The sequence below is a fragment of the Arvicola amphibius genome, chromosome 1, assembly GCF_903992535.2.
Source record: "Arvicola amphibius chromosome 1, mArvAmp1.2, whole genome shotgun sequence".
NCBI classification, from domain to species: Eukaryota; Metazoa; Chordata; class Mammalia; order Rodentia; family Cricetidae; genus Arvicola; species Arvicola amphibius.
The window spans coordinates 101337161-101360865 of record NC_052047.1 but is presented as its reverse complement, the minus strand read 5'-3'; the positions used below and the strand labels follow the sequence as shown (position 1 = coordinate 101360865).

The window sequence follows — 23705 nt, the reverse complement described above, 5'->3', positions numbered from 1 at the left end:
GTGGTAGTGACAATCTATCCCATCTGCAAGGCACACCTATGGAAGGGGCTTTCAGAGCGCACAAAGACAGTGCCCTGAAAAACCATATTCAGAAGGATTCCAAGTTGTAGACCAGCCTAGGTACAAGAGGGGGAATAAATAAAAAACTCCTAACCAGACAACCCAGACAAGAGTTAAAACAATACAAATGTTTTATTTAATAGTCGCAGGTCATCATAGGCCAAGTGGTGGATACTCAGGACCCTGTAAACAGACCCAAGCATTAGAGAACCTTTCCTGACACCTCCCAGCAAGTAGCAGTCATTCCCAAGGGTTGCCGTGTACCCACCAGCAGGAAGGTCAACGCAACCTCCGAGCCTCCCTTTCTGACTCCAATAGGGTGAGCACATCTCCCTCTCGAACGGGACCTTTGACGTTTCGGATGATGGAGCGGCTGGTGTCGTCCATAAATTCCACACGTACCTATGGACCCATTAGAAGAGTTAGGTGCTGCTAGTTACTACTGGGGCGGAAAGGTGATAAGGCCTCAGAGAACGTCTGGAGCTTGGGGCAGGTGAGATGGCTCAGCAGTCACAAGCATTTGCCACCTTTTCAGAGGACCCGATGCCATTCCCCAGCACCACACAGCTAGCTAATGGTCTATTTAACTCCAGTTCCAGGGGAGTCTGACCCACCCATCTCTGAATACTCTATCCCCCCACCACCAAGAGCCTGGGACATTAAAGGGCTTACATCAGGACCTAAGGAAACAAGCTGCACATCCAGGGTGTTGAAGGTCTGTGAGCTCCTGGGTAGCCCAGAGCACAAAAGGGGCGTGCCTTTTTTCTTCTCTAAAGTGAGGTCTCTTAAATTTCAGACTGACCTTGAAATGCCTGCCTCCGCTGGTAGGATGACAGGTGGGCACCGGCATGCCAAATTTCTTTTGCCTTTTTTTTCTTTTTTTAGAAAAAAGTCAGTGTCTCACTCTGTAAGCCCTGGCTAGTCTTTAGCTCAGCCTGTCTTTTTGCAGAGATAACACAACCCCTCCCCACCTCCAGTGTTTAGGATTATATCTTTGGGCCTGCTACTTAAGACTATGTCTGGCTGACCCAGAAATAGGTACCCCGATCTCTTCAGGAAACTATGATGGGAATCCTGGATATAAACCAATTTTTTTCCCAAGAGAGTAGTCAAGGCATCTCTAGCCCAGGATGGCCTCTCCACCATTTCTGGTTTATGTGGTGCAGGGGACCCAAGCCTTCCTTGCACGCTTGCCAAGTGCTCTACCAACCGCGTCCTAGCTTTTTGGGGGACTAGCTCTCACCTATTCTGTAGCCTAAGCCTGCCTGGAACTTCTAGGGATCTTCCTGTCTTAAGACCCCTGGAATTCCTGGCATGGGTTATGGCTCTAGTTTTTAGTACGGGTGCAGTACTCAGCCTGTGGGTATTGCGTATGTTAAGCAAGTCTACTACTGACACAATCGTTCCCGCCCACTCCATCTCTTTAAAAACTTCCAAAGACAATCTCACTAGCGTATCCAGATTGGCTACCAAGTCCTATCCTCAGTGAGCCTAGAAGTTAGGACTAAAGGTCACCAAGTCCAGCAGAAAACAGTATTGAGGAGGGTTCAGACCCCAGGAAGCTGCCGGGTGTCCCCATGCGCTCACCTGCGTGCACTGTCCCTGCGAACCGGTCCTGCCCAGCACTTTGGTTACCTGCAGGAAATCAGAGGCAATTAGACCGACAGACCTAGCTTTCTTTCTTCTCCTTTATCCAGGCTTTTAAATACCCGCAGTCGCCTCTTACCCTAGCGAGCTTGATGGGCTGCACGCGACTCGTGTCCATGATGGCGGCGATCAGGCGGAGAGGGGTCACGTGAACAGGGGAGCGCTTTTATAACACGCTCTTCACCACGCCCTACTCCCGCCCTCGCGAGACCGCACGCGTTACCCAGCAGTCCCGGGGCAGAGTCGTCACCAGCGTCCTTTGGAGCGGAAGAAACATGGCGTCCGCTACTCGCACCATCCAGAAGCTGCGGAACTGGGCGTCTGGGGTGCGTGTTCCTGTCTGATTGGGGCCAAAAAGGGCTTGGGTTCTGTGTTTCCCCGAGTCCTCTCCTGTTTCACATCTCCTTAGCTCAGTGGGGGAGTCCAGGAACCCTCAATTTGTGACTCCATTAGTCCGGGACTCAAGGTCCTGTTCCTGGATTCCCTTGTCCCCACGCCTTGGTTTTAGATTGCCTGGCTTCAGCTTCCTGCTGCCCCTCCTTTTCCTCCCTTTTCTCCCTGCTTCACTTGTCTCCCACGTCCCACTCAGTCCGGGAGTTTTCTCGTCCCCGTATCGTAGCTTTGAATCTTGTGGCTGTAGGTTTTTCTTATTTTGAGAAGTAGAGGACGAGTTTTTAGGTTTCAGAAGAAAACGAAAAGGTCAGGGAAGCTGTAGATTTCGGCAGCTCCTAGGAGACAGGAGATTGGAGCTGGACAAAAGGCGGGGAGGAGGTAGCTACGCCTTTTACGTTAGGGTCCAAGAAAGGAGGCATATTCGGCACTGCAGGTCAGCAAGCGACTATTTAGGTGTGTGGCTCTTAAGAGAAAGTGAGATTTCCCATAATGTTAGGAGAACATGTTTGGTATATTGACCCATATATAAAGTAGAAAAAAGGAGAAGGCTTTTTGTTTGTTTGTTTGTTTTGGGTTTCTTTTGAGACAGGGTTTCCTCTAGCTTTGAAGCCTGTCCTGAAACTAGGTCTTGTCGAACAGGCTGACCATGAACTCACAGATCCGCCTAACTCTGCCTCCCGAGTGCTGGAATTAAAGGCGTGCACTACCACTGCCCAGCAAGAAGGAGGCTTCTTTCTTTCTTTCTTTCTTTCTTTCTTTCTTTCTTTCTTTCTTTCTTTCTTTCTTTCTTTCTTCCTTTCTCTTTTTCTCTCTCTCTCTCTCCCTCTCCCTCCCCTCCCCTCCCCTCCCCTCCCTTCTCTTCTCTTTTCTTTCTTTTTGAGACAGGGTTTCTCTGTAGTTTTGGAGCCTTTCCTGGAACTAGCTCTTGTAGACCAGGCTGGTCTCAAAAGGAGGAGGTTTTTAAAGTTAGATCTTGGAAAGACTCGGACAGTTAGCAGTAAGCCACTGCCCCAGCTTTCTTTTTATCTGCAGGGCCTGTATCCATATCCTGACTGGCCACACCTGCTCACTACCCCAATCTTGAGCTTCCCAGCAGTCTGACTTCTCTCCTTTTCCCACAGCAAGACCTTCAGGCGAAGCTGCAGTTGCGCTACCAGGAGATCGCCAAGCGGTGAGCAGGCCCTGCTTGCTGCCAGCCTCACCCCCTCATCATGTTGTTCTTCCACCAAACCTAAATCTGAGGCTGGTCGTGGTGGTACAACCTTTAATCTCAGCACGCAGGAGACAGAGGCAGGCTGATTACTGTGAGTTCAAGGCCTCCTTGATTTACGTGGTGAGTTCCAGGCCAGCCAGGGCTACATAGTGAGACCCTTTCTGAAAAACAAACAAGTGAAAAAACAACCTCAAATATTATTCTAAACTTTCCCTGGAACATTAGGCTTCTGAACTTTTCCTGGAGTATTGGGCAGAGATCCTTCTTGTCACACTGTGGAAGCAGAAATTTACTTTTAACTTCGCTGGGTTGCCTTGAAATAGTTAGGAGAGAGATTACATTATTTGTTGATATCTTGGGTAGATTTGCAGTCTTCATTGTGACCCTACACTTAAAATGCTATATTCTCAAGCTACTAATGAGGAGAAAATGAGACCCTGGTAGGCTAAGTCATTGCTTTAAGTCACTTAGAGACCAGTCTTGATTTTTGAACACATTTATATTGATGAGTCTTTGCCATGTCCTCAGACTTTTGGATGCCAATGTAAACAAGAAAGTTCTTGGTTTGTGAGGTTGGTGGTTTTAGCACTCACAGGACCCACCTCAGTTTGCTGGCTTCAGAATGAGCCCCTCTGAAAACCCAGCAGAAGCCTAGGGGATCTTCTGAAACAGTGCTCAGCCTGGCCTCATAGTTGTCAGGTAGTCCAGAGTGTGCCCTACACTCACGAGCCTGCTTCTGTCTCAAGTGCGGGCATTTCAGGCATGTGCCACCACACCAGTTTGACGTGGGCTGGGGACAGCTTCATGCATGCCAAACACTTTATCAACTGGACTATCGCTTAAATTCCTATCCTCATCTTTTTTCCTTAAAAATAGTTTAGATTTATTTTTATATGTGTGTATGTACGTGAGTTTAAGTGTTGTGCCTGCTTGAGTTTATGTGTATCATATGTGTGCCTGGTACCTGTGGAATTGAGAAGAAAGCATGAGATCTTTTGGAACAGAGAGATTGGTCGTGAGCTGCCTAGTGGGAATCAAATCCTGGTTTTCTGCAAGAGCACTGGTGCTCTACCCAATGAGCCATCTCAGTAGTCTCCTATCTTTATTATGTGGATGTTGTGTGGGAGGGAGAAACATTGCAGGGAAGTAAATACAGGATACACCTTATCTATTTTTTATTGATTAATAAATTTGTACTTTAATTGAGACAGGTCTTTGTATGTTAGCCTGAGCTGGTCTCTAACTCTGATCTCCTGCCTGCCACATGCTGGGTTCACTGGGTTTGTCTGTCTACGCCTGTGCAGAGGCAGGGTCTTACACTGTAGCACTGTAGTCCTGGTTAGCTTGGAACACACTATAACCCAGGCTGGGAGATGGTTTCAGCAGGTACCAGGATTATAGGCCAGGAACTAACAGCGTCTTTAGGATAAGGGCGCCCTCTAGTGATTCATTTGGGTCTTGGCCTTAGATAACTGGTTCTTTTTACTTTGCTGTATATAGATGATGAAAGCTATGGTTTAGCATATATGTTCTTCAGGCAAATTATAAATTTCACATATTGTTTGTCCTTTTAGAATTTTAAAATTGTCATTTTTTTTTTGAGGCAGGGTTTGTCTGTAGCTTTGGAGCCTGTTCTGGAACTAGCTCTTGTAGGTCAGGCTGGCCTTGAACTCTCAGAGATCCACCAGCCTCTGCCTTCTGAGTGTTGGGATTAAAGGCGTGCACCACTACTGCCCAGCCAAAGGAAAACTTGTGAGAGTAGTTTTTTTCCCCTGCCATTTTTGGGTCCTGTAGATTGAATTTAGGTAGTCAGGCTTGGCCATTTGGCCATTGCTTCATTTTTCTTTAAAAAATTTTTTAAAAAAGTATTTTGTGTGTGCATGTTTTATGTGCATGTATGGCTGTGAACCACATGCATGCAATATCTTAGAAGCTAGAAGGCGTTGAGATCCCCTGGAACTGGAGTTGCCAATGGTTGTGAGCCACTGTATGGGTGCTAGGAATTGAACCATGGACTTCTACAAGAACAAGTGCTAACCATTGTGCCATCTCGCCAGCCCTCGTTGTTCTCTTCAGAAGACAGGGTATTTGGATGTAGCTTAGGCTGTCTTGGAACTGATTTGGCTAGGCTATTTTTGAGCTCTGGACCTTCCTCCTATTTTGAGTCTTTTGAGTACTGAGACTACAGTGGTACACCCAGTGTCCAGCTATGTTTCTCATTTTATCATACATTTTCTATTTTAATTTTAAGGATATTTTTGACTTTGCAGTGGTGACACACACCTTTAATTCCATCACTCAGGAGGCAGGGACAGGCAACTCTCTTGAGTTCGAGTTCAGCCTGGTCTACATAGTTCCAGGACAGCTAGGACTGTTACATAGAGAGACCCTGCCTTGAGAAACAAAAACAAAAAAATAACAACAACAACAACAAAGTTTTGTTTTTGTGTAGCCCTGGGTATCCTGGAACTTGCTTTGTAAAGTAGTATGGTCTTGAACTCAGAGATCTGTCTTACTCTGCCTCCCAAGTACTGGGATAATAGGCATATACTACCATGCCCAGCTAATCTTAGGAAATTTTTTAAAAATTATTTTTTATTTTATGTGTATTGCCTGCATGCGTGTCCGATTTTGGATTTGTAGACAGTTGTGAGCTGCCATGTGGGTGCTGGGGGAATTGAACCCAGGACCTTTGGAAGAACAGTCAGTGCTCTTAACCACTGAGCTTTCTCTCCAACCCCTAATCTTAGGAAATTTTAAGCTAGACATAGTGGTGTAGGCCTTTAATCCTAGGACTGAGATGCAGATGCAGGTGGATCTTACCTTTGAGATCCAGCAGTCTTGGTCTACATAGAATTCCAGGACAGCCAGAGACCCTGTCAAACAAACAAACAACAACAACAACAACAAAAATTTAAAAAAAGATTTAATGTGTATATGTGTCCAGACATGGGTCAGGGGATGTGCCTGTATGCTTGCAGAGGCCAGGAGAAGGCAGGCATTTGTGGGATGCTCTCCTTGTTGTGTGTGTGCTGGGATCTGCACTCCGCTCCTTATGATTGTATAGCAGTCTCTTCACAGTCGAGCCACTCTTTAGCCCTCATATTTCGTATTTTTGAGACAGTGTCAAGCCCATGCTGACTTGGAACTCATGTTGCGTAGAATTACCTTTAACTGATTCTCTTGCTTCCAACTCTCAAGTACACTGACATGTTTCTTATTTAAAAAATAAAATGGCTTTCAAATTTTTAAGAACTTAAAATTGCCAGGTAAAAATGCTGTTTGACAATATGGCCAAATAATAAACTCAAAACTTTTTATGATCATCTACTGTTTGACCTAAGAAATTCCTCTCTTGTTTGAAGCTACGTGTTTCCTTTCAAGGCTTCAGCTTTCTTGGTAAGCCCAGAGTTTAACTCAAGGAGCTTTGTTCCACACAACCCTCCACTTCCCTCTGCAGGGAATGTTGGCCGCAGACTACACAGTGGCAGGAAGTGCAGGGACTTGGACATGTTCCCAGGGCAAGGTGTTCTTTGAGCAGTAAGCCTTTATCCCAGCAGGACTCTTCAAAGGGTTCCTAATATAATAGGAAACTTACAAGGTTCCTAATATAATAGGAAACTTACAAGGTATGGGAGCTTAGGGGAGTCACTTCAAATGGGTATTCTGGGACTATGGCTCAGTGTTATGAATTGTAATTGCTGGAAAGGGGGGTTGCTCTCTTCTGATTTCCTGAGCACCTTTAGGTGGAGGAAAGGTCGCTACTAATCTTAGCTTTGTGTTGAGGATAGGAGCATGTCTAGGACTCTGTCTTGGGAATGTCAGTAAGGGCCCTTTATAGAGACTTAAGGCTGGAGCACACTTCCTCAGCCTGTTGGAAAACTTTTCAGATAGTTCCTGCAGTTTGCTTTCTGGTCGCAGACCAGGCATATAATGTGATAGTGTACCAAGACATGCTTCTGGTGCAGCCTTCTCTGTAGCCCCTGATCCGTCTTGTGAATGAGTTATGGCCATGAGAGCAGCTGAAGGTTTGTTTCAGTGCCAGTGTCTCTTTCCTCAGGACCCAGCCACCTCCTAAGCTCCCTGTGGGCCCCAGTCACAAGCTGTCTAACAATTACTACTGCACTCGTGATGGCCGGCGGGAAGTTGTGCCTCCATCAGTCATCATGTCTTCACAGAAGGCTCTGGTTTCGGGCAAGACAGTTGAGAGGTAAGGGCCCCCAGTGTTCCCTGCCCAGGACTCTGCAGCATTCCCTTCTGCCGCTACCCTTTCTTCCCCTGCAGTGGAAAGGTGCTTTGCACAATCCCATTTATCACCTAGGTTTGGTCGGACAGGCCTGTATTCAGGAGTTCAGGCCTGTGATCCCTGTATTCAGGAGTTCAGGCCAGGGCTGAGAATACAGCTCACTTAGTAAGCTACTTGCCTTGTAAGTACTGAGAACTGAGTTTGATCTCCAGAACCCACATTAAAAAGTCAGACCTGGTTGTATGCTTGTAATCCCAGTATTGGGGAGGTGAAGACAGGAAGTTTACAAATTCCAGGTCAGTCTGGGTGTTATAGTTAGGGGCAGGTAAGATGTCTGAGTGGGTACGATTACTTGCTGCCAAACTTGATGACTTGAGATTGATCCCCGGATCCATGTGCTGGAAGCAGAAACTTGGTGCCTACAGATTGTCTTCTGACTTGTACACATGTGCGATGGCATGCCCAGCCCCAAGAAATTAACCCAAAAATGATGATGATAAAAGGAACCCAAGAGAAAAAAAACAACTATTTGGACCCTGTCTTCAGGTATCTTTTATTAAATGAGAATGACAGTGGTATTACATGAGGTTCATAGGAAGCCGTAGTCTGGAATGAGTTTCTGCACTAGATCCAGCAGGCCAAGCCAGAACAGACATTTATGTGAAGCTTAGTTGTTTAACCAGCCTTCTAAGAAACCAGGTGAAAGATCACAGCCAGTTCCCTGGCAAACCAGTTTTGGCTGCCACGATAAAGAAGTCCCTTCAGGTTTAGCCTTTGTAAAGAAGGTGACTTGGAACGGGCCAGTCTTTCTGTTTGGCTTCTGCTTCCTTCATCCCTTTCCTGTCTATAAAGCCAGCCTCTTCTGCTCTGTTTAGCAATTTATGTTTTGTTTTATAGAATGAGGCATGGGGGCTGATGATACTGCAACATTTAAGAGTGCTTGTTGATCTTGAGAGGACATGGGTAGAGTTCCCAGAGCAGCTCATAATTTTCCTTGACTCCAGTTTCAGGGTATCTGGTGCCCTATTCTGGCTCCCCAGGTACCAGCCATGCAAGTGGTACACACACATACACATGTACATGTAGGCAGATTACCTATACCCATAGAAAAAAATTGAATGAGGTGTTGAGGCCTGATGCCGTGGCACACACCTTGCACTCCAGTGCTCAATAGGAAAAGCTTGAGGATGGCTACAAGTTGGAGGCCAGCCTGGGGTACATTTTGCGTTCTAGACCATCCAGGACTACATAGTAAGACTCTGTCTCAAAACAAGCAAGCAAGCAAGCAGACAGACAGACCCAACAAAAAAGGGCTGGAGAGATGATCTAGTGGTTAAGATTTTATAATACTCTTGTAGAGGAACAGAAGGTACAGAGTTCTGTTCTCTGCAGCCATGTAGATGGGCTTACAACCTGTAATTCCAGTTTCAGGAGGATTCAGTGCCCTCTACTGGATTCCATAAGTATATGTACTGACCTGTACCCCTCCCCACACTCCTCCAAAATGTTATTTTTTTTAAAAAAAGATGCCGAGCCCAATGGCGGCGGTGCACGCCTTTAATCCCAGCACTCAGGAAGCAGAGGCAGGTGGATCTCTGTGAGTTTGAAGCCAGCCTGGTCTACAGAGTGAGTTCCAGAACAGGCTCCGAAGCTACAGAGAAACCCTGTCTCGAAAAACAAAACAACAACAACAAAGATGATGAGGTAATGTCTCAATTGGTAAAGTTCTTGCAGAACCTGGTTTTGATCCCCAGAATCGATGGGGAAAAAGACGATGATTATAAGATGTACATTTGTAATCTCAGCCCTGTGGTGGCAGAAATAGGTAGATCCCTGGGTCTGTTGGCCATTATGCCGAGGAGAGTTCCAGACCAAACAAGGGAAAGGTGGGATGTTGCTTGAGGAATGACACTTCAGATTCCACATGCATGTGTGCGCGCGCGCACACACACACACACACACACACACACATATTGACACAGCCACACACAGAAACATGCACATACAGAATGAGATACTGATTCTGAGATCACAAAGGAAAGTTGATTAAAGATAGAGTATGTGCGTTATTCTTTGTCTCTGGACCATAGCTTTTCCTTAATGAGCGGATTCCTGATAATACTTGCAGAGCTGAGAAATCATGCCCAGTGAGGTCAACAGCCTAGTTCATACATACACTGTGAGGTCCTATGGTACTCCCCAGCCTTTTCTCTTTATTTAAGATTTTTTTGCCTGTTGTGGTGGAGGCAGAGACAGACAGATCTCTTGAGTTTCAGGCCAGTCTGGTGTAGAGGGCAAATTCCAGAACAGCCAGGCCTATACAGAAAAGCCCTGTCTCAAATAAAAATATTAAGTCTAGAGGGCAAATTCCAGAACAGCCAGGCCTATACAGAAAAGCCCTATCTCAAAATAAAAATATTAAGATTACTTTATAAAAAAAACTGTTTACTTTTATGTGTATGGATATTTTGTCTGCAAATAGGTCTTTGCATCACGTGCGTGTCTGGCAACTGCAGAGGCCAAAAGAGGGGATCTGGTCCCCTGGAACTGGAATGGAATTACAGTCAGTTGTAAGCTGCCATGTGAGTGGTGAAAACCAAACCCGGGTCTTCTGGAAGAACAGCCCATGCTCCAGCCCCAAGACTTATTTTTATTATTTTAATTACATGTGTATAGTTCTGTGTATGTGAGTGCATATGCCCCCAGAGGCCAGTGGCATCTGATGTCCCTGTAGAGTTTCAGGTTCTTGTGAGCCACCTGTTGTGTTTTGGGAACTGAACTTGAGTTCTCTCTGTAAGGACAGTAAGCTGTATTACTGTTGAGCCACCTCTCCAGCCCTACATTAAAAAAAGAAAAAAAAAGTTTGCCGGTTATGGTGGTGCACACTTTTAATCCCAGTACTTGGGAGACAGAGGCAGACTGAAGTCTGTGAGTTCCAGGCCAGTCTGGTCTACAGAGCGAGTTCCAGGACAGAGCTACACAGAAAACCCTGCCTCAAAATCAAACAAACAAAAAGTTCACTTAGTGTGTGGTGCATGTATGTGTATGAGGGGGGAGAAGAGAGGAGACAGCAATAGGGTGAATGGGTGCATCCATTACAGAGTGTGTGGAAGTCAGAGCAGTTTTTGGGAGTTGGTTCTTTCCTTTTACTTTGTTCAGGCAAGGTTTTGTCTGTTTTCCTTGCTGTGCCGTGTTGTGTTCTGAAGCTATTTGGCCCATGAGCTGGCTCTGCGTCCCATCACTCTGTAGGAGTGTTGGGGTTACAGATGCACACCACCATGTACGTTTTTTATGTGGGTTCCAGGGATCAAGTTTGCCAGCCTTACACAGCAGGCACTTTTACCCGCTAAGCCATCTCCTCAGCTGTCAGCCTCTTTTTTATTTTATTTTACTTTTTGAGACACAGTTGCATGTAGTCCAGGTTGCCTTTCTATTTACTATGTAGCTGAGAACTTGAAATCATAATTTCCCTACCTCCACTCCCACGTGCTGACAGGGATATGCTGCCACTCTTGGTTTATGTGATGCTGGATAAACACTGGAGTTGTTCAGTCCCTGAGGCTGGATGTCTCAGCTGGTCTTCAGAATAGATCAGAATCCTGAAGTAGGCTCTAACACCAGATTTGCTAATGAGAGCAAGCAGGTGGAGAGAGAACTTCCTTCTTCCGTGTTCTTATATAAATTGCCAGCTGAAGGTGTGTTCCAGACTAAAGGTGGATTGTCCCATCTCCAAAGATCTGCATTAAAAGTTTATCTTCCCACCTTAAAGATCCAGGTTAGAAGTGGGTCTTCTGTCTTCAAATGATTTAACTAAGAAAAATCCCTCACAGTTGTGCCCAGTCATTTGGATTTTAGTTAATTCCAGATATAGTCAAGTTGACAATCAAGAATTGCCATCATAGCGTGAGTCTCCATGCCCAGCCTTGTGTTTATATTTTTAAGAGCTAGATAATAGTAATTACTATTTTGCCTTGACTGTCCTTGAACTCTTGGACTGAAGAGATCTAGTTGCTTGCTTTAGACTCTTAAGTAGCTGGTACTATAGGTTCATGCCACTCTGTGTAGCCCAGTCTGGTTGTAAGTATTAGGGTTGTCTGTTTCCATTTCACACTCTGCTCCAGCAGCTCAAGGGCTGGCCTATGTCTCTAGTACTGTGCCTGTGAGGTAAGAACAGTGGACATGACTGCTCCTACATATGGTTGAGGAGGAGGTTTTTATTGTAGATATGAAGAAGTATTTGGCCAGAGGCATCTGGGAAGGTACAGAACTAGAGTAGACTGAGCTATGAGAGGAGAGAGAGAGAGAGAGAGAGAGAGAGAGAGAGAGAGAGAGAGAGAGAGAGAGAGAGAGAGGAGAACCCAGAGTGTGGAGCCAAAAGAGTGCTTGGCAGAAATGACTGTAGATGGAACGGCGGGCTGTGTCCCGCCACCCGGCTAGCTTTACCCAAAATAATTACATGGAAACTGTATTCTTTTAAACACTGCCTGGCCCATTAGTACTAGCCTCTTATTGGCTAATTCTCATATCTTGCTTAACCCATATTTAGTAATCTGTGTAGCACCACGAGGGGTGGCTTACCAGGAGAGATCTTAACCTGTGTCCGTCTTGGAGAGGAGAGGCATGGCGACCATCTATGGCTACTGCCTGAAGCGTCTGCCTTCTCTCTCCCAGAATTCTGTTCTGTCTACTCCGCCTACCTAATTTTATGTCCCATTAAAGGGCCAAGGCAGTTTCTTTATTAACCAATGAAAGTAACAGATAGACAGATGACCCTCCTCCATCAAATGACTGAGTCATATAGGAAAGGAAAAGTGGGGGAAAGGAAGTGAAGCTCGGGCTGGAGAGGTTTAGGGTAGAGATGCTGAGAAGAGCCCAGGGAGCCTGGCTCCAGCATGGGCTTTATGTTACTAGGAACCTCAGCTGTTCATCTTAGGTTTCTTGGGACCTAACACACAGCATTGGGGTACAAGTAGGTAGGGGGATTTCAGATATTCAAGGCTGGGTTCTGGGCTGGCAGTCAGGGTAGTCTGACTGAAGCTTCTTTTCATGGCCCCTGCCAGCTCCCAGCAGGCATCTGATGATCCTCTGAGGGATTTCATTGAGGAGGGGGGGGGGGGCAATTCTTGTCCAGAAAGCTCAGTGGTGTGTTAGTACCGGGGTGGGCATGGCCACCTTTACAAAGGGAATTACGAGTTAGAAAGAGACCACAGTCAGACAGTGCAGAGAGTGGAACACTCAGCCCTATATGGTATGCCTTCTTCAAACACCTCCCCCAAGGCTCAGGGAACTGTGCAGAAGGGAAGGCTGAAAGACAGAAAGAGCCAGTGGCCATGCAGGACACCAAAGAAACAGTGCTTAATAGACATAGCAGGACTGACACACATAGGACCTCACGGGGACTGTGGCAGCATGTGGCCTGCACAGGTTCAAGCCAGAGGAGGTCCCAGCATGAGATGGGAAATGGACACAGCCCCCATTCTTAACCTAGAACTTGTCTCCAGTTGACAACTGCTTGCAAAGGAAAAATCAGTTTTCTCCAGTGGAGTCTCACTGGGTGTACAAACTATGCTTAAGGGTAGTCCTCATACACAGCAGTAGATGGCGAACACAAAACAAACTTAGTGGTATTTTTGGAGATTGTCTCATAATACCTTGGGCATTTTTTTTGCTTATATATTATGGTTTTGATTTTGTGTTTTATGTGTGTTTGTGTGTGCCTGTGTACATGTGTTTTTCTTTTCCTTCCTTCCTTCCTTCCTTCCTTCCTTCCTTCCTTTTTCCTTCCTTCCCTCCTTCCTTCCTTCCTTCCTTCCTTCCTTCCTTTTTTCCTTCCTTCCTTCCTTCCTTCCTTCCTTCCTTCCTTCCTTCCTTCCTTCCTTCCTTCCTTCCTTCCTTTCATTGTTTTTCTTTATTTGCCAGCTTGTTTTATAAAGAGAGAAAGAAGGCATGGATGGGGGAGGTGGAGAGAATCTAGGAGATGAAAGAGGAAGCTCTGTTGTATATTGTAGAGAAAAAATAGATTTTCAGTAAAAAATTAAAATTAAGAAAAAACCCAACAAATAAACAAAAAATACTTCTCCAACAAATAAAAAATACTTCTCCAGTATTCTTTGCAGACCCAGCTCTAACTGGAGTTTTTTTTTTTTTTTTTTTTTCTTAAAGCTCAGCTGTGGCAGCCACTGAGAAGAAGGCAGTGACGCCCGCTCCTCCAATGAAGAGGTGGGAGCTGTCCAAGGACCAGCCATACCTATGACACTGCCCAAGGCTACTTTGTCTGGTCCCCCAGAGTCATCCGACTGCTTTTCCTCCTTGGATTTCCTCTGGAAAGAGTGTGACCTAATTTATAACAAATACAGAGCTCACATTATTTCCATTCTGTCTTTTCTTAGTATTTATTGATTTGATCTGTTATTATTGTCTGTGTAGGGTGTGTGAATACGTGCTGCAGCCTGTATGGAGGTGGGAGGACAACTTTGGGAATTGGTTTTCTTCAACTTTGTTGAGTCAGGGTTTTGTTTTTACCATGCTAGGTGGCCCCAGAGTTTCTGGGCAGTGCTGCTGTCTGTTCCTCTCACCCTGCAATAGGAGTGAGTGATGGGATTACAGACTTGAGCATGTCTTTTTTGGGTTCTGGGGATGGAACTCAGGTGTTAGCCTTTTGAAGGTAGCACTTTTACCTGTGAGCCATCTTGGCAGCCCACCTTTTTTTTTTTAAAGATGAGATCTTAATGGGTATTATTGGTCTATGAATCTTTCTATTCAGTAAGCTAATAGATGAATATTATTGTTGTCCTGTGGAATGACCCTGTAACTCTTAAGTAGGTCTGTAGATCCTGAAGGTAGAGCTATGGAAATGTGTGACTAAAACACTGAATTGAGTGTGGTGGTGCGTGACTCCAACCCCAGTACCTAGGAGGCTGAGGTAGGAGGATTGCCGGTTTGAGGCTAGCTTGGGCTATAGGTTGGGAACCTGTCTCAGACTAACAGATAGATACTGCCACCACAAGGAAGGGTGATGGTAGAGTGTTGAAACTGGAGCCCTATGGAAGCTGAGAGCAAGGGGAGAAAGGTCACAGCCCTGACCAGGTGTCAGTGCTCCAAAGTGAGTTACAGATGCTACAGCTGCAGGCTTCATTGTGTGTGGTAGAGTTGGTTGGGGAAAAAGGACAAGCTAGATTCAGAAAGGAGATGAAAAGGGAGAGGAACAGTGGTCACAATGTCAGATCACTGGGAAGGCAACCAGAGGGCGTCTAAGGGCCCCAGGCAATATGTGGCATTGAAAATTACTGTGTAATTTTAATGACTGGTGAAATTTCGTTTATGAGTTCTGTGAGAAAGAGGTCTAGGTTCTTTCTGGGGCTAGGAACTGTCATGAATGATTTATGCTCATTCCTGGACCATGGGCTGTTCATGTCCCTCCCTCCCTCCCTCCCTCCCTCCCTGTAGATAGAACCACGGGTTGTGTCCCACCACCCGGCTAGCTTTACCCAAAATAATTACACGGAAACTGTATTCATTTAAACACTGCTTGGCCCATTTGTTTCAGCCTCTTATTATCTAATTCTCACATCTTGCTTTAACCCATATTTAGTAATCTGTGTAGCACCACGAGGTGGTCGCTTACCAGGAGAGATCTTAACTTGTGTCAATCTCAGAGAGGAGAAGCATGGCGACCGCCTATGGTGACCACCTGAAGTGGCTGCCTCACTGCCTTCTACCCAGCATTCTGTTCTGTTTACTCTGCTTATCTAATTTTCTGTCCTATTAAAGGGCCGAGGCAGTTTCTTTATTAACCAATGAAATTAACACGTAGACACTCCTCCATCACCTCCCTCCCTCCTTCCCTCCCTCCCTCCCTCCCTCCCTCTCTCCCTCTCTCCCTCTTCCTCTTCCTCTCCCTCTCCCTCTCTCCCCCCCCCCCCCTCTCGTTTTTCAAGACAGTTTTCCTGCATAGCCCTGGCTGCCCTGGAACTCATTCTTTTTTTTTTTTTTTTTTTTTTTTTTTTGAGGCAGGGTCTCATGTAGCCCAAGTTGGCCTCAAGTTCTCTGTATTTGAGGATAGCCTTGGGACTTAAGAGCCTCCTGCCTCTGCCCCTTGAGTGCTAGGATTACTAGTATGTGCCCTCACCCCTGGTTTATAGGATGCTGGGAAGGGAGGCAGGAGGTTGGTGCATGCTTGCCATATACTCTGTCACTGAGCTTCATCTTTAGTCCCCACTTGGAACTTACCAAGTAGCCCAGGTTGACTTTGAAGTTACTGATGTTCTGCCTTAGTCTCTGCTCTGAGGCTGTAGGAGTTCCCGTGTGGCCTCACCTCTTCATCTCTGTTTCGGCTGGTCCTTGAGTGGCTCTGGGAGGTCATCTTGGAGAGACTAAGCACTCTGTTAGGCTCATTGAGAACTGGCTGTGAATTCTAGGCAGTTTGCAAGTACATTGTGTTATTCTGTGCAAATCCAGGATCTGCCCACAGCCCCAGATATCTCACATGATGCTCCCCTCCTTTTCCTGGGCTGCCCTATTTATCCCCTTTGTATTCTTCTACATCGGAACACCATTGCATATTATTTCCTCTTCCTGCAGAAATCAGTGAGACAGTGCACACCAAAAGCAGTTATAATCTCTTATGTTATACAGTGGTGAGACAGGCTATCCATCTGCAAATAGAACCTTTGTGTGAAAGTCTGGACTTGAAGGCTACATTTTGGAAAACTTGCCCACTGAGGGACAGAGACTTGTCCCCAGCCCCGCTGGGAGGTAGTGTCACAGATTCTGAAGGTAGAACTGTGGGAGACATAATGTGAAGAAGAAAAAACTAAACTGCGTGTGGCTGTACAATACACATGGGATCCATGACTATTCCAGATACTTAGAAGGCCAAGGCAGGAGGATCGCCAGTTTCAGGCCAGCCTGCATTATGCATTGAGAACCTATCTCAGACCAACAGAACTCTACCACCACAGAAGCCATACTGGATAACAGACAATGCACCCGCTGTATGCAAGTGGGTTGAGAAAACCCTCTATCCATCCCCTACTGCCCAAGGACAAAGATGGCAGATTAAAGTGTCTCTTAAGTCTGAAAACTGGAGGTAACAAATGAGGGTGGGATGGAAGGAATCCAAGTGGATGGGACAGCTGAGGGTGGAAGCCGGTAACTACGTTCATTCATTCCTTCACTGTGTGTACCAGACATCAAGGGCACATCAGTCAGCAAGCCCACAGCCTGAACTACCTGCAGCTGGCGTACTAGTGGGTAATTAGACAATAAAGTGAAATAAAGTAAATAAATTATAAAACCAGAGGTGGCATCAAAGCAGCTGGAGGAGGGCCCTGCTGGGGAGTGTCCACAGGGTGTGGCTGCCATGTTCATTAGGACCATTGAGCAGTTAAATTTGCAGTAGTTTGCGTGTGAAGTTTAGGTCAAAATTGGTAAGTTCATTTATGACTCTGGAAATTTATTTCAAGTTGATGAGGTTATTCTTTTCTTAGTCCTGGGGATTAAACCTAGAGCCTACCGATTACTTAGGTTCCCCAGTTTCTGACCTGCTTTGGGGGATTTTTATACCAAGATAGGGTCTCCTTTAATTGCCTAGTGGCATTATTTTGTGATCCTCTTCCTTAGCCTGTAGAGTAGCTGGGAGTACAGGTCCAGGTGTCCAAACCCATCAGACTCTGCTGCTGGGCAAAAGCCAGGAAGAGGGCTGGAGAGATGGCTCAGTGGTTAAGGGCATTGCCTGTTTTTCCAAAGGTCCTGAGTTCAGTTCCCGGCAACCACATGGTGGCTCACAACCATCTGTAATGAGGTCTGGTGCCTTCTGGGCTGCAGAAGACATACACACAGACAGAATATTGTATACATAATAAATTTTTTAAAAAAAAGCCAGGAAGAGCCGTATTCCCCCCCCACTTTTTTTAAGGTTTGTAATCATATTTATGTACAGAAAACTCAGCAGTACATTTAATCCAGTTTAATGGTGAGTTCTTTGGCCTTTGCCTTTTCCAGCTTGGCAAATCGAGCCACAGATTTAGGACCCAGGACGTTGCCTCCCCAGAGGCGGCGAATCTCATAATATTTGTCGTTGTAATTGGTCCTAATAGCTTCCACCAGCTTGGCCAGAGCACCCTTGTCTTCCGAGTTAACCTGTGTGAAGGCAAGCGTGGTGCATGTCTTCCTATGCCCTAAGGCCCCAGCCTGGCCTTTCCCTTGATGCAGTTGGGGACCCCCATCTTCCGACACAGGGCAGGCAGGAAGACCACCAGCTCAATGGGGTCTACGTAGTGGGCAATCACCACCAGCTGAGCCTTTTTGTTCTCTACCAAAATGGTGACTGGATTGACGCCCACCCGAAGGACAGGTGGTCTCTTAGTTGGGACATCCCCTTTGCCGGCAGCTTTCTTCTCAGCGTGGGCCAGCAGCCTTTGCTTCTCCTGCTTTGTCTCTGGCCAGTACTTCTGGGCAATTTTAAGCAACTGGGTAGCTGTTTGCCGGTCCAGGGCCTGGGTGAACTGGTTAATGGCAGGAGGAACTTTGGGCCGCTTATAGAGGATGGCCCTCTGCCGCTAGCGCGGGGGGAGGGGGGTGGGAGCATTTGACGAAGCGTGTGAGATTTCTCTTGGGCTGGATGTCCTGCCCAATCCCGAAGTTCTTAGGCCTCTTCTCAAACAAAGGATTGACCACCTTCTTAGCCTCCTGCTTCTTCACGACGGCGGGGGCCGGGACCACCTTCTTCCCCTTGGCCTTCTTTCCCTTTGGCATCTTGCGGGGCTGGAGGAGAGAGCAAGAGCCATATTTCTTGGTTACTTTGTATTGTGGTACTTACGGTCCCGGCTCGCAGGTGCCACGCCCCCCTGCCTTTATGTGCGCGTGCGCAAGAGTCAGAGCTCATCCCTCAGACTGCGTGCGGCCGTTGCTGGAGCAGTACGGCTAGCGGTTGGATGGCGCGGGGCGGAGTGGGGCGGGCAGCGGCCCTGGGCCTGGCACTGCGGCTACTGCTGGGTCTTGGACTAGGCCTAGAGGCCACCTCGGCCCCGGCCCCGACCCAGGTCCACGTCTCGGGTGAGTGACCCCAGTCCCTTCACCGCTTTCGCCCCGCCCCCGCGCGCTGGCATAGCCTCACTATTGGCTGTGCCGCTCATCCGTCTCATACTCCTCCGGCACGCGGGATTGGATTTAGCGTGGGGAGAACCAGCCCTAATGTGTCTGCTCAGGGGACCTCCACGTGGGTGTCTCCTGTCTTCTGCTGTTCCGTGCCCAGCGTCCCCCTTCTCCCCTCTCTGTCCCCATGCCACCTCCAAGTCGTCCTTCAGCCCAGCTTGGGCTGAAAGACTTAGGTTTCTGATTTTGTTTGACCTCTTACCACGCAGGGTTGGTCACCTGGCGCCTTCCTGCAGCAGGCATGCCTTCGTGAAACGCTCGACCCCGAGCCTCAAGTTCTGTGGCTGTTCTTTGAGCATTCAAAGCTTCTGTTTCTTCTTGGATTTCTGCCTCAGAATGGAAGAAAGGGTTCTGGAGTGTATTTCATTTGTGATCCCCAAACGTGGTCAGGCAGCTGGCCTGGGCTGCAACAGGATGTTCGGGCTATAGGACCTAGAAAAACAGGTCTTACTGTTTCGAGTGTAGTTTTCTTTAGGTTTTTATTATGTTGTTTTGGGTTTTTTGAGACAAAGTCTCACCTTGTAGCTCTGGCTGACCTGGAACTCGCCATGTAGACCAGGCTGGACTTTAACTCCAGAGAGCCACTTGACTCTGCCTCCAGAGTGCTGGGATTAAAAGCAGGCATTGGCTGTTAGTTTTGAGACAGGGTGTCACTGTGTAACAGAAGAAGATATTCTATCTTCTCCCCCCCCCCCCCAATACAGAGTGGAAGAAAGGGGAAAAGGGAAGAAAGCCGTTAGGTGGAGGGAGACACATGCAAAGGCCCTGTGATGAATTAGCCAAGTCTCTTAGATGAACTGAGGAGGAGGCCAGGATGGAGAGGGAGTGTGAAGAAGAAAGGGGTTGTGAGAGGGCCAGGGTGCCAGGGGGGCTGGGTGATAAGAGTGGGCACTTGAGAGTACTCCAGTCTTCTATCCTAGTGGAGATTAGGTACTAGGGGTCCAGTTTAGCAGTGGCATGTTTGGTTCATGCAGTGTTTTAACTTGGGAAGAACTTAGGAGATGAGGCAACAGGATTTGGTGACTAGGCATGTTGTGTTGTTTTAAGGCAGGATCTTCCTGTGTGACCCTGGCTTTCCTCAAACTCAGGATCCTCCTGTCCAAACTCCAGAGTGCTGAGATTACAGGCATACACTTCCATACCCGGCTTTTGAGCAGGTGTTCTACCCAGGGTCTCAGTCTTCCCTTTGCTAAGCAGGTGGATTAGAACAGGTCCCACTGATCTGAATCCTGAGCCTCTTGTAGAGCATGTTGGGGAACTGCTCCTCTCTCACCTGTTTAAACATGAGTTTGGAGATCTCCTGTGTAGATTGGCCATTTAGAACCTAGCAAAGTCTCAAGGGTCAGTGAGACCAGGGTTTGAGTCCTGACTTGTCACCAGCTTTGTGTACTCATAGACTTCTGATAGACTGGAGACTGTAGCACTGTCTATCTAGCATGAACTTCCCCGGGTCCAAACACCACGTACACGGTGCTCTGCAGGGGTTGACTGCCGATACAGTTTCTGAACTCTGGGACATGGCTTGTCTCCAGCTGATTGCAGCTTATATCCATTCTCTCGGAGGGTGTTCTAGATTTGGAATCCCATTTATTTTCATCTCTCAGGCTCCAGAGCTGACTTGTGCCCGACAGACAAGTTCCAGTGTATTACCAGTGGCTACTGTGTGCCCCTCTCCTGGCGCTGCGATGGGGACCCAGACTGCTCTGATGGCAGTGATGAGGAGGAGTGTAGTAAGTGGCCTTCCCTGGAAAGGGGTTTCAGAATGAAAGTTTGGACTGGTGCCAGTTATGGGTGTAGGGATTGTGAAACAGCTATGGTTATAGGACTGGGTGAGTGGGACTGGCCAGGCAGGGCAAAGTGGAGTCTACAGGTCTAGACTCCAGAGGCAGGTAGGTGTCTATAAATTTGAGGCCAGCTGTTGTACAGAGAGTTCCAGGACAACCAGAGCTACTTAGTGAGACCTTTTCTGAAATTAAAAATAAAAACAACAATAGCAACAACAAAAGAGCTGGGGTTTAAGGCAAGCATGGAGGGAGACTGAGCAAAGAAGGGAGGAAACTGTAGGAAGACGAGATATTGGAAGGTGGGGTTGATACAGGCAGCAGGCAGAGACTTTACATAGGGCACATGATCCTCTGTACACAGGATCAGCTGGTTTTTATTTAGTGTGTGTCTGGCACATGTGTGTGCAGGTGTGTTTGCCAATGTGTTGTGTGTGTGTGGAGGCCAGAGGTTGACACTGGGTGTCTTCCTCTGCTGCTTTCCACCTTACTCTTTGAGACCATGTTTTACTGAAATTGGGACTTCTGGTTTCAGCTGGACTGACTGGCTCGAGTACCCAGAATTCACCTGTCTCTGCCCTCTTTGCATTGTGATTAGGGATGGACCCTGATGGGTGCTGGGGTCAAACTCAGCCCACATGCGTATACAGCGAGCATTTACCCCCTGAGTTATATACTCAGCCCTGGGGAAACGTTATTTTATATCTCCCTGGCTGGCCTGAAATTCTTTATGTAGACCAGGCTGGCTTCAAACTCCTAAGAGATCCACCTGCTCTACATCCTGAGCGCTGGGATTACAGTGGTGAGCTACCACTCCCAACTCAGGCAGCCGCTTTTAGAAGCTGAGATTTAGAATGAATTGGGCAACTGAAGTACTAGGCTTCCTTTTTTTGTTGTTGTAGTTGTTGTTGTTGTGTGTGACAGGGTTTCTCTACATAGTCTGATTGTCCTAAAATTCACTAGGTAGATTAGACTGGCTTTAGACTCAGAGACTTACCGTCCTCTGCCTCCTGTGTTCTGGATTTAAAGGGGTGTGCCACCATACCTGTTATACTGGGCTTTCTTGCATGGATGTTTGGAACCTGATTGACTATATGTTTCAGGGATTGAGCCATGTGCTCAGAAAGGGCAGTGCCAACCACTGGCTACCCGTCCTTGCTCCTGTAATGACATCAGTAGTTGCCCTGCTGACTTTGACAAGAATCTTCTCAACTGCAGCCTCCAGCCCTGTCAGGAGGGCAAGCTGCGTTGCATTCTGGGTGATGTCTGTATCCCACACACATGGCGCTGTGATGGCCACACAGACTGTCCTGACTCCAGTGATGAGCTCAGCTGTGGTATGTGTCCTGGGTCTCGGTGTATCTGTGTGGGTGGGGAGGACTGGCAGTGACTGAAGGACATTTGGTACCTTCGCATGTGTGACTAGACTGAGGATGTGAACACATGCATCCTCCCAGGACCTCATACTTGTGGTGGAGGACAAGATATGAGGAGTAGTGCTTCCCTACCAGCTCTACTCAGTCTTCCATCAGGATGAGTTCTGAGAGTTGGCACCTGAAACCCTTATGTACCCCACCGCTAAGCCTCTCAACTACCGATGCCTGGGCGTATTGCAGACACCAACACAGAAACTGACAAGATCTCCCAGGAGGATAACATCACAGCTACAAGGACTCCTATGACCCTGGAGAATGAGACCTCTCTCAGGAATGCAACAGTTGCCTCTGCTGGGGACCCTTCCCGAAACCCAAATGCCTATGGAGTTATTGCAGCTGCTGGTAAGATAGGCCTTCCCACGTGAGGAGCTTGGGATGATTGGAGGGGGCACACAGTAGACTACCCACGGATTAGCGTTGATAGCTTCTTCCCTCCTTGCCCCACTGCTGACCATCTGTCTGTCCCCCACAGGGGTGTTGAGTGCCGTCCTGGTTTCTGCCACCCTCCTCATATTGTTACGACTCCGAGGTCAGGGTTACCTGTCCACGCCAGGGCTGTTGGTGGCTGTGAAGGAGTCTCTGCTGCTGTCAGAAAGGAAAACCTCACTGATCTGAGGACACGCGGTCACCACCTGGCCTTGAGTGCAGTTAGACTGGGGCAAAGCCACAGTGGGACATGCAGACAGCTGCTGGCTTCTCGAGACCTGAGCTCTTTTGGCCACAGAGAACTTTGATTTTAAGCTCCTACAGACATGGTTCTAGATACTTGGGGTCCTCAGATATTCCTCTTGTGTGTGGATAGCTTGGATGGAGAATTGCCATAGCCAGGACTGAGGGCCGGCCCCAGGATGCTTCCAAGAAGTGGGGCCACCCTGGCTTAGACACTCCTGCTGCTCACATTGATGGGTGGTGATTAAAGTTTCTTTACCTCCTCTACTTGCCTCTAGCCTCTGTTTCCCTTGGCCTGGGGTCTCTTCAGGATCCCCTTTTACTAAGAGGGAGTCTTCAGCCAAGAGAACATGGGACTATGTTCTGGACATGTCCTCTACTACTCTGCCTCCTGCGTAAAGTGGAGCTGGGTGTTAAGCCCACCCATGTTAACAGTGGGCTTAGTGGAAGAAGAGCAGAGCCGAGGTAGTCTCTCCTCATTGGGGATTCCTCTGTCATGGCTGCCTCTCCTGTGACGTGGAAGCTGGGCAACTCTGGTTTGAACTATTCCCTGGTTTTGCATGACCACAATCTGAGCACGTGGGCAGGGGAGGTAGGAGAATTAGATGTAATAGGCTTGATGGTCCATACCTGTAATCCTAACTCTGGGGAGGTTAAGGTGTGCAGATGTGGAGTTCAAGGAATGTCTGGGCTACACAGGGAGGCTTTGTTTCCTCTCTTCCCCAGATTCCAGATGCCTGAGCATGAACAAACAGAAAACAAGAAAATGGAATTAACATACAACTTGACTTAATAACAAGGCATAGCTCTTCTCAGACTCTTAGGTCTTAAATTCCTAGTGAGATGGTGGGGACTGTTGGAGGCTCCCTACTGGCAGAGGAGGTACCTCTCTGTTTTAACCTGAGGTCTCATGATGACTGTCAGAGCTCTGAGGCTGTGCAAGCAGGAGCACCTGAGTTCATATCCCCAGTACCTATGTAGAAAGCTGGGTTTTCCTGTGATCTTATTGCTGAAGGTGGGTATGAAGATAGGAGGATGCCAGAGGCTTGCTAGCCAGACAGTTTAGCCTGAGAGCTTGAGTTCAGTGAGAAACCCTGTTTGAAAGA

At 47.4% G+C, this 23705-nt stretch overlaps 3 protein-coding genes and 1 pseudogene across 5 annotated transcripts; 2 read left to right on the top strand and 2 right to left on the bottom strand.

Annotated features, from left to right (window-relative positions):
* Positions 1-173: 173 nt before the first annotated feature.
* On the bottom strand, positions 174-1870 carry Rps28 (ribosomal protein S28). The gene is made up of 4 exons (XM_038346415.1): positions 1787-1870; positions 1648-1695; positions 329-462; positions 174-243 (listed from the first exon to the last, which is right to left on the bottom strand). Exons 1-3 carry the CDS (start codon positions 1823-1825, stop codon positions 340-342), a joined length of 210 nt encoding a protein of 69 aa, XP_038202343.1. The 5' UTR covers positions 1826-1870; the 3' UTR covers positions 174-243; positions 329-339.
* Positions 1871-1927: 57 nt separating this feature from the next.
* On the top strand, positions 1928-13932 carry Ndufa7 (NADH:ubiquinone oxidoreductase subunit A7). 3 transcript variants are annotated; one of them, XM_038346384.2, is made up of 5 exons: positions 1928-2033; positions 3222-3271; positions 7374-7523; positions 10042-10141; positions 13727-13932. In XM_038346384.2, exons 1-5 carry the CDS (start codon positions 1983-1985, stop codon positions 13754-13756), a joined length of 381 nt encoding a protein of 126 aa, XP_038202312.1. In that variant the 5' UTR covers positions 1928-1982; the 3' UTR covers positions 13757-13932. The 3 variants fall into 3 exon arrangements, with proteins under 3 accessions (XP_038202312.1, XP_038202321.1, XP_038202330.1); XM_038346393.2 differs by having other exon boundaries at positions 13722-13932; XM_038346402.1 differs by lacking the exon at positions 10042-10141 and having other exon boundaries at positions 13722-13932.
* Positions 13933-17516: 3584 nt separating this feature from the next.
* On the bottom strand, positions 17517-18314 carry LOC119816172 (annotated as a pseudogene).
* Positions 18315-18421: 107 nt separating this feature from the next.
* On the top strand, positions 18422-22866 carry Cd320 (CD320 molecule). Its single transcript, XM_038331627.1, has 5 exons — positions 18422-18614; positions 20318-20443; positions 21598-21831; positions 22111-22272; positions 22403-22866. Exons 1-5 carry the CDS (start codon positions 18494-18496, stop codon positions 22543-22545), a joined length of 786 nt encoding a protein of 261 aa, XP_038187555.1. The 5' UTR covers positions 18422-18493; the 3' UTR covers positions 22546-22866.
* Positions 22867-23705: the final 839 nt, after the last annotated feature.